This window comes from Sphaerodactylus townsendi, linkage group LG14, assembly GCF_021028975.2.
Source record: "Sphaerodactylus townsendi isolate TG3544 linkage group LG14, MPM_Stown_v2.3, whole genome shotgun sequence".
Taxonomy (NCBI): Eukaryota; Metazoa; Chordata; class Lepidosauria; order Squamata; family Sphaerodactylidae; genus Sphaerodactylus; species Sphaerodactylus townsendi.
Window position 1 is genome coordinate 15,324,991 of NC_059438.1, and position 10,210 is coordinate 15,335,200.

At 47.1% G+C, this 10,210-nt stretch overlaps 1 protein-coding gene across 1 annotated transcript in view; it reads right to left on the minus strand.

Annotated features, from left to right (window-relative positions):
* The window catches only part of ADCY7 (adenylate cyclase 7), a 54,405-nt gene extending 45,083 nt beyond the window's left edge, over positions 1–9,322 (minus strand). The window contains exons 1-4 of the mRNA XM_048515957.1: positions 9,059–9,322; positions 6,275–6,841; positions 4,248–4,454; positions 2,717–2,875 (exon numbers count right to left, since the gene is read on the minus strand). Of these exons, the coding sequence (XP_048371914.1) occupies positions 2,717–2,875; positions 4,248–4,454; positions 6,275–6,445 (537 nt within the window). The 5' untranslated portion in view covers positions 6,446–6,841; positions 9,059–9,322. The remainder of the gene's footprint in view (positions 1–2,716; positions 2,876–4,247; positions 4,455–6,274; positions 6,842–9,058) is intronic.
* Between the last annotated feature and the right edge of the window lie 888 nt (positions 9,323–10,210).

The window sequence follows — 10,210 nt, forward strand, 5'->3', positions numbered from 1 at the left end:
AACACAGAACGCAGAGAAGATAGTTGGAATTTGAACAGCCAGTAGGCTGAAAACTAATCTATTCCTCAGAGACTCTCAAGAACAGAATGCAAATGATAAGAAAGGGTGTGAGAAAGTGCGAATTGCGTCATTCAACCAAAAAGCATTCATTTGGGGGGAAGGAAATGAGTTACCTCACTCACCGAGACATGATGCACACACCTCAAATATGCAGATCTTAAATCACAGGGAGGTTAGAGCTCTTTGCACAGAGCGGTTTATCAGATTTCAGCAGGCGCATGACTAGACGACTGACCCCGGCCTGCCAAGCCATAGTAAACGTTCACTGGCACAGAGACGGCGAGAGCATATTTTTGCACCGTTTTAAAACCGGGAAGATGTCTTTTCCCCCCCTCTGCCCATTTAAGAACACTCTCTGCAAGACAGCCAAGTATTCTGGGCAGAATTTAGCACAAATCATAACACTTTAAAGAGACCTGCGGCTTTCACTTCAGCTTAAGTAATTGGATACCAAGGCAGTTTTGTGTTCTCTTCCCCACAGGGGAAGAATTCATTTTGTCAGACAAAACGAATTCTGTGGGCACAATCCCATCCTGCAGGTGCAAAGCTTAAACTTTCTACAGATTGTGGGCAAGTTTTTTTAAATTGGCATTGCCCCCAAGGCCCGCTCTTCCTTGGCCTTAACTGAACTGGCATTGCCCTACTCAACAAATTGATCCTGGATCCAAGGCAGCCAATGTGATGTACCGGTTCAGAAGGGTGGATTCTAATCTGTAGAACCAGGTTCAACTCCTCACTCCTCCACATGAGCAGCGGACATGAACCAGGTTTGTTTCTCTATCCTTCCACGTGAAGCCTGCTGTGGGACCCGGGGCCAGTCACAGTTCTCTCAGAACTCTCTCCACCCCATCTAGCTCACAAAGGTCGATTCCGCACTTGGGTTATCGACCTAAGTTCGAGCTGCGTTCGACCTAAGTGCTCCGCACAACCACTGGAATCAACGTGGTTTTGTACCAGCTTCGCCCCGTGAAACGGTCAAATTTCCGACTCCTTTTGGGAACTACTACTTTTTCAAGGAACCACGCTCGAACTCAGCTCGATTCCAGTAAAGTGTGGAATCTCTGGTGCCAGGAGTCCCCCATTCAGCCAATCACAGCTGTATGTTTCGGGCATGCGTACAGCTGGCCAATCAAAAAACGCCACCTTCGTCCCTCCATTCCTGTGGCAGTTATTTTTATAACGTGTGTGGGGATAGATGGAACATGGCCATAGAACAGTAGCCAATCGGAACGGAGCGGCGAAGAGGCACAGGATGATTCCGTCCTCCGAGCTGGGATCAAGCTGGTTGCAGTGGGGAACAACAATGGCTTCGACTTAGGTTAGTACCCTTCTCAGGGAACTGGGTCGAACCTATTTTACTCGTCTGCGGAATCGCCCAAAGGTGGGGAGGAGAAGAGATAGTGGTTGTAAGTTGCTTTGAGACTCCCTGCAGTTGAAAATAGCAGAGTATACAAACCAACACTCCTCCTTCTCTCTAGCTCTTGAAAGAGTGTTATCAAACCACAGGACAAGAATCAGCAAATGTGTTGCCATGTGAGGCACATCAGATTAAGGCTGAAGTCACGCATGCAAGCTAGTGGGTGTAAGAAAAAGGCTTTAACCCATGAGCTCACATGGCCCTCAGCTTCGGCCACACGATATGGCTAGCCACAGGGCAGACACATGCTAGCCCCCGGGCAGTTCTACCCAAACTGCTTCTCACATTGGCTTCATGGTGGAAAATGCCAAGTTTCAAGCAACTCACAGAATCATAGAGTTGGAAGAGACCCCCAAAGGTCATCAAGTCCAACCCCCAATCAAAGCACTCCTGACAGATGTGGCAACTCTTCATGGAGTTCCCAAAGCAAGAGACGAACAGAGGAGATTTGCCACTGCCTGATTCTGCCAGCAACCCGGGACTCCCTTGGGGGGTCTCCCATCCAAGTTCTAACCAGGACCGACCCAGCTTAGCTTCCAAGATCTGACAGGATCAGGCTAATCTGGGTCATTTCGGTTGGGACCGCATCTACTTATAACACCCTTTTGGGAGTACACATTTGGTCCTGGAATTAAGAGCATGAGGCTATTCCCCTGCCAACCACACCCTAAAAGAAGTAATGTATGCTCTTGAGTAGGAGCAGAAGGCATAGGAGGTTAAGAGCTCGTGTATCTAATCTGGAGGAACCGGGTTTGATTCCCCACTCTGCTGCCTGAGCTGTGGAGGCTTATCTGGGGAATTCAGATTAGCCTGTACACTCCCACACATGCCAGCTGGGTGACCTTGGGCTAGTCACAGCTTCTCGGAGCTCTCTCAGCCCCACCTACCTCACAGGGTGTTTGTTGTGAGGGGGGAAGGGCAAGGAGATTGTAAGCCCCTTTGAGTCTCCTGCAGGAGAGAAAGGGGGGATATAAATCCAAACTCTTCTTCTTCTCTTGTGCTGCAGAGAGGTTTCCCCCACTTATCTTATGAACTGGAGACCTCACACTGGAAGAAGGACGGTTATCAGCAGCAAAACTTGGTGGGGAGGGAGGCAAGTGAGCCCCATGGAATTAGTGCGGAGCCCCCAGTTTTTCCAAACGGTTTACTTTTCAGCACTTGGAAGACGCCTACCCCTGGCAGACCACATTTTACAATCTCGTTAGAAGCGTCCCATTCCCAGAAGACTTTTCGACTTACTTGAAACACAAGGGAGTCTCCGTGTTCTTCTCTGTAGGCAGCAACGGTCAGGACGACAATATGAGACAGGGACGAGACACCGCTAACAATGATAGCATCTCGCATTCCAAAGGGCAGCATGGTGTAAGCGGTGAAAATTATGAACAGGAAGAACGGGACCTGTAAAAAGACATGAGGAAGGGGCTTGGCTTTGAGTTCTTTTTCCAAGAGCGGGTGACAAGAGCTGTCAAGCCACAGCTGACTTTAGGGCAATCCCATGGGATTTTCCAGGCAAAATTCAGAGGTGGTTTGTCATCGTCCGCTTTTTCATTGCAGTCCTGGGATTCCTTGGTGGTCTCCTATCCAAGTATTAACCAAGACTGTCCCTGCTTAGTTTAAGAGAGCAGAAAAAATCTGGCTAGCTAGGGCCATTTAGGTCAGGCCTTTTTCCATGTACCCTTCCAAAATTTTGGAGGGAGATGGTGGACAGACAGCAGAAAGCAAATAAATACTGAAATTTCAATTCCCTGCCCAAACAAAAGGTTGTAAAGAAACAGCGGGCACAAAAACTTTCTAATAGCTGTATGAAATAGAAACCCAAGTTCTCTCATGGCTACCGTGTTTCCCCGAATATTAGACAGTGTTTTATATTAATTTTTGCTCCCAAAGATGCGCTATGTCTTATTTTCAGGGGATGTCTTATATTTCTGTATTCTGTTCGTCAGGCATGCTTCCAAACAAAAACTTTGCTACGTCTTACTTTTGGGGGATGCCTTATATTTTGCACTTCAGCAAAACCTGTACTATGTCTTATTTTCCGGGGATGTCTTATATTCGGGGAAACAGGGTAGGAAACACGTCAGTTATTTCGCTTGTCAAAACTCCAAAAATTTCATTTATGCTAATTTTTACTGACATGAAACTGCCAAACAGGGAACAGACCAGACCTGTGGGTGGAGCACAGAAAGAACTGAAAGATTAGAGTTTAGACAGTGGCGTAGTGCTCACGGGACAGGAGGGGGTGTGACGCCCCGGGCAGAGCATCAGCAGAGGCGTGGCATTCCAGGGCGGGGCGGGGGCATTGGTGCGACAGGGGCACAGGGCTTACATGTGCCCCGGGCACAGTTTCCCCTTGCTCCACCTCTGGGTTTAGATCAGGGGTGTCAAACATGCGACCGTGTGTTTGTGTGTTCCATGTGTGTGTGGATCCAGCCCCTTCACAGGATCCATTAGGCCCGTGAATCAGCTGAAGCAACCCCTTCTTTGCTCCCGATCAGGCCTGGTGAGCCCGTAGTGAGTTTGCCACTCCAGGCACCCATCTCCCCACCCCCACTCTGCTTCCAACTGGACTAGTGAGCTTGCTGTGGGTCCACCCCCCCCCCCAAGGCTGTCACCCTCTCCTCCAGGGCCCGGTTTGGTCAAGTCACAAATTTGTCATATCGGGCCTTCGTAAAAAATGGCGGGTGGGAGAGGACAGGAAATCACGTCCCAACCCAGGCCTTCTTGGAGAAAGGACACTCCGATAGATCACACAGTCAGTTAACATAAATACCTGTTCCCATGCTGCAATTTCAGATCCTTTTCCCGTGTCGAAAACAGACACATATCCTAAGACCAGCAAGGAGATCCAAATCACTGCAGCAAACACTTTCAGCCGGCACCAGAAGAAAGCTTCGATGTAAACCAGGACATAAATGAGGATGAAGATCGCCAAAGCCACGCACACGGCAATGGTGAAGGCCAGGTGTTCCCGAGGATCCTACATAAAAATGAAAACAGGGAATCACGGGCCATTCGCTCTTCAACCCAAAGCCAACTTTACAGAAAACCCTATTTCCCCTCCCCCCCCTTAATCAGTACCATAAATAAACCACTATCGGTTAAATAAGCATTATTAAAAGATAAATGCAAAACTGCTATGTTTAGAATTTTAAAGAAACATCTTCAAGGCTATTTAACAGTCGCTCATTTCTGGCAGATTCTTGCTTTGTGAAACCACTCAATACTTCCTTATTAAAGTTATTTATGCAGCATAACTCTGTCCCAGGACTGGAGAAGCTCATTCCACTTAGCCAGCGTGCTGTAGTGGTGAAGAGCAGGTGCACTCTAATCTGGAGAACCGGGTTTGATTCCCCGCTCTCTTGAGCTGCGGAGGCTTTTCTGGGGAACCAGATTAATTTGTGCACTCCAACACATGCCAGCTGGGTGAGCTTGGGCTAGTTCTGTGGAGCTCTCTCAGCCCCACCCACCTCAACAGGGTGTTTGTTGTGGGAGGGGAAAGAGAGAGGAGATTGTAAGCCCCTTTGAGTCTCCTTCAGGAGAGAAAGGGGACATATAAATCCAAACTCTTCTTCTCTTCTTCTTTAGAATTCAGCAAAGTGGGCTGATAGACTGAACCCTTTGGGGGTAGGGCGGTCTATTTAACTTTCCTCCACTGTTCTCTTCTCCTCCATGTTATCCTCACTCAGCCCTGTGAGGTACATTAGGCTGAGAGGGTGTGGTCAGCTCAAGGTCACCCAGCCAAACTCCCATGGCAGACTGGAGGTTCGAACTTGAGTCTCCCAGATCCTAGACCAGTGTTTCCCAACCTTTTTGAGGTCAGAGTACCCTTGACCTCACTCTTCATATCTCACGGTACCCCTGCCGCCACCCTCCACCTTCCCCTCCCATTGCCCCTGCTTGCCACACACCCCACCTTCCCCTCCCAGGGTGAAGGGTAGCACTGGGGGTGGTGGTGGCTGCTGACCTTGTGGCAGGCCCTGCCCCATGGGCCAGCTCCATGTCCTTGCTGGCACCGGTGGGAGACACCACAAAAATGAGGGGGGGCGGTAGTGTTGCCGTGGTACCCCTGGGACATGCTCACGGCACCCCAGGGTACCACAGAACCCTGGTTGAGAATGGCTGTCCTAGACTGACAATTTGACCACACCACACTAGCTCTCGTTTTCTTCCTTGCCGGGATAACTCTAAATATAATCATTCCCTCTTCTATACAGACTGTCCCCTCCCAATGGCTTTTTAACACAGTTCTAAAACAATCCAAGTTCCAATTCCTTACAATTTGGAGTCGGCAGAACCATTCTTGTATTTCAGGCTTTAAAATCAGAGTCTACACTGCTACTATTTAAAACATTTATTAGCTGCCTTTCCATCTCGTGGTATTCAAGGCAGTTCACAACGTTTTTTTAAAAAGCATACTAAAACCCACAACTAGGACAGTCAATATATTAAAAACTACACAAGTCAAATGTCGTCCCAAACTATCTTCGACTGCCTCTCAAAGAGTTATGTATTGTTATTATTGCCATTATTATTATTATTTAAGCACAAATGTGAATCCCCTTGGCAAAGCACTTTCTCCCACTCTGTGAAAGAACCCAACCTTTCAACTCTGACCTTCCGTTTGTCCAGAAGCTAAGAGTGCTGCAAAGTAAAAAAAAAACAAAAAAACAGAAAGGTTTCTGCGACGCTCCAGACCAGCTCCCTTGACATTTTGATGGGAATGCAGCCTTTGTGGGGCTGGAGGGTTTTCTTTGTCTTGTCTGCTTCAAGGTAAACCGAAAGGGAACATATACTCACATTCTTGGCACAGAGAACCGCAAGGAGAGTCACGCAGTAGGCAAAGACAATGCCGAGCAGGAAGAGAAGCAGCGGGTGCTGCTGACTCGAATAGCGGTACTTCTCGTACAAAGGGTCCGTGATCTTGCAGCTGTCGTTTTCGTTTAAGAAATATTTGCCTTTTGCGGGCATTTTACTCCGTGTCCAGCTCCTCTCCCACCACAGGCAAGAGGGGACCGCGCCGTTCTGAGCCGAAGCCGCCGTGCCTGCTGCAAGTCAGGTCGCCGCCAGGTCTGCCTTCTCCGGTCACATCTCATCCCACATCTGCACCTCTTCTTATAAGCCCCAAGTCCAGATCTTAGCATAAATGGAATCAGAGCAGCCTCCTCTGTCTCCTCCTCCTCCACCACCACCTTCCCGAAGCCATGTGCTACTCATCAACAGTGCCGCGCATGGTTTTGCTCCGGCTCTCTTCTTTTCCTCCCGAGACTTGATTGCTACTTGCACCGCTGACGGGAGGCCGTTTCTGTTTTGCCACATTCAGTCCAACATCTTTCGCAAGCTGTCAGCAATTCCCCCAGATTAAGGCTTTGTGCAACAAACCAAAAGAGAGAGAGAGAAAGAGAGGGGTTTTTTTTAAAAAGGGCTTCAATATAGCAGGTGTGCTTTTGTCTGCACAAAAAAAAAGTGTCTGTTCTTCAGACCCAAGGTAAATATTATTAACAAGAGAAATACTCGTTCTCACAAGAGAATGAGTCACAACCTGTCTCCTTCAATGCTATGTTGCCTCTGTTCATAACAAAATACTGTAGCGTTACAGTTACCAATACAATTATTAATAACTTTTCCCACTCCCTGTTGCAACGTACACAACTGCAGTCTTTCTACAGCCTGCACCAGTGCCTGGATTACGCCACTTCAAAGGGCTGTGGAAATAAATTCCGTATTTTAAACAGCAAGTCCTATACATAGTTGAGGCCAATATCAAGTGACCAACTGAGGCTCCTTTCCGCAAATGCAGAATAAAGCACTTTCAATCCACTTTCACAACTGTCTGCCAGTGGACTTTGCTATTATGCACTTATGCAAAGTGCACTGAAAGTGGATTGAAAGTGAATTGTTCTGCATGTGCGGAAGGGGTCTAAGACAATTCCAGAAAGTGCCTGAATGCATTACAGTATGTTCTTAACCACATTTACCCTCTACCATGGTCACTAGAGTTAGGGGGCTTAGAAGGGTATAACTGTGCTTGAACTGGTGAGCCAGGAAAGTCACTGGGGGGGGGGGGGGATCAATGAATTAGTAGAACAGAAGTTTTAGGAAGAAAAGAAGATGATTTCAAGGGCTTAATAACATGACTACAGCTTCTTTAGTATTCAACAATCATTTCGATGGCATCCCTTGGCTCAAATCCCAGTAGGAACAGTGCATCGTAAGGGAAGCGTCTAAAAAAAAGCCAAATCTAGTCAGTTGTCTGCCAGTGACAAAAATGGTTACTCAGAAAACATGCACGTGCAACAGACGCACATACTGCCACAGCAAACAATGCCCAATGAGCAAAGCTAGCAAGGTGGAGCTGAACATTTTACAATTTGGAATAATAAAATTAATCTGCAGCAACTTAAGAGGGAAAAGGCTGTGCAGATTTTTTTAAAAGTAGCTTTGAAAGCAGTTACTATCACAGCACAAGGATCTTTACTGTGTGGCTGAAGGTAAGCTGCGATAGCCATTTAGTGACTGATTCCACGTTGTGGGGCTGCCATGAAATGTGCGCCTTTGGGGCTTTCCACACTACAGAAGGGAGCTAAGGTCGACTCGGTTCCCTTCAGTGGGGGGCGATTCCAGGCTGTCCGCCCAGCAACTTACTTGGCCCCCTGGAACTGAGCTAAGTGGGCGGGATCATCTTGGTGCCTGTTTCGCTCCTCGATCGTGACTGGAGCTTGTGTTACCACGGGAAACGGGAGCGTTCTTTTTTTTTACAGTTTACAGTTACATGCCCGCCACGACTCTCCTCCCATTCTGGCGCCATGCCACAAAAGCGGCTCCTGATTGGTTGAGCGGGATGAGGTTATTCTTTTCGATGCGTCCGCGCTTCAAGCGGTATACGACTTTGTTCCAGCAGAAAGGTGCAGTTCATAACTGCGACAGGAATGTCGCAGTTATGAGAGGGAACCCCCTGAGACAAAACAACGTTGAGCTCAGTTGCAGTGCAGAGACACTGAGGTGAACCTAGATAGAAACCAGTACAACTCTGTCAGTGCGGAAAGCCCCTTTGTCTACAATACTGTATCAGAATTCCACATGCAACCATGGACTCAAAAAGGTTAAGTATCCCTGAAGCAGGGAATGGATGAAGATATCTGCATCCTCCCTTGGAATGAACGGGGAAGAACTCTGGTGCAGAAATCCTTCTTATAACCGGTTAGGGACTCTTGAACTCAGACCGCTGCAGCCTAGAGACCATAGCTATTTATAGGAAAGCGAGACTAGTATCATCAGACATGAGAATTACCCGATTTGGCGAAAGATTCTGTCATTTGACTAAAGCAGGAAATAAAAGCTTCGCTGACCTTCTGCAATACAGACCTTGATCTCCTGACAATGCCCTGAATTAGTCATTTGAGGTCTAACTGTCAACACCCAAATTGAAAAGACGAAAGCAAAGGACTTTCGGCATCTGTTGGAAGAAGGCAAGAGAGGAATTCATGGGCCTTCGTTCTGCACCTGGGCATATTTCTAAGCAATCTAACGCGCTATTTTGCAAGCATACGACTGGCAAAGGGAACTTAAATACAGCCTGCTTACATTTAGAGGTGGCCGATTTCAAGTATGGTATTTGGTTTTGCAGTAGATGGAACTGTAGATTATCACGCTGGCAAATCCAGGCAAAACTCTTCAGCAACTAATCGAAGGTTCAAAGGCTTTTCCAAGACTACCTCCAGGCTCTGGAATAGTCTCCCCTTGAAGATGCGCCATGTACCTACTCTCTATGGGTTAAGTTGCATGGTCAAGACCTTTCTCTTCAGTCAGGCATCTGGTTAGCCTCCGTGGAATCCCCAACTACAGCTGCTGGTCAGAATGGGTGGGGGTGGAAGTGAAGGTTGGGGTTATTTTGATGTGATTTTTATTTTTATTGTGTTATATTTCATTCATGATATTTTTATTGTGGGTTTTATTGTTTTTTAATCTTTATAAGCCGTCTAGAGATGCTGCCGTGTTTCCCCGAATATAAGACAGTGTCTTATATTAATTTTTGCTCCCAAAGATGCACTGTCTTATTTTCAGGGGATGTCTTATTTTTCTGTGTTCTGTTCATTGGGTATGCTTCCAAACAAAAACTTTGCTATGTCTTACTTTCGGGGGATGCCTTATATTTCACACTTCAGCAAAACCTCTACTATGTCTTATTTTTAGGGGATGTCTTATATTCGGGGAAACAGGGTAGTATGAGGTGGGGGTATAACTATCATAAATAAATAAATAATAAACAATATGGCGCCCCTCCCCTCCCGCAAATTTCCCATTCGGACCTATTGAAGAGTGGGAAGGATGACCTGGGAAAGGTTGCATTTTACCGGCATCCAAAAGTTGCACAGCTTCTCTGTTCTGCTGCACCGCAGCTTTGAAAGAGGGGAAAGCATTGCGTAAAGGAAAGTCTAGGCAAAGGGAAGAAGGCAGAACGCAAGGCAGAACGCCAGGGCATAAGTGTCCATAGTGTGTGCTACAAAGGAAGTGTTTAAGGTGACTCTTCCAAGTGGTCAGATCCATCTTGTACCACTTTCCTTAATGCCTCCCAATCACCAATGCTGGCACCAACAGTTCCATGGTTCCATAGTTCCATGGGAATGTCAACTCAATGCATGGCAGCTGTGAAAAAGGCAAACTTTATGCTGGGGATAATTAGGAAAGGAGTTGATAATAAAACTGCAAGGATGGTCATGCCCTTATATAAAGCCG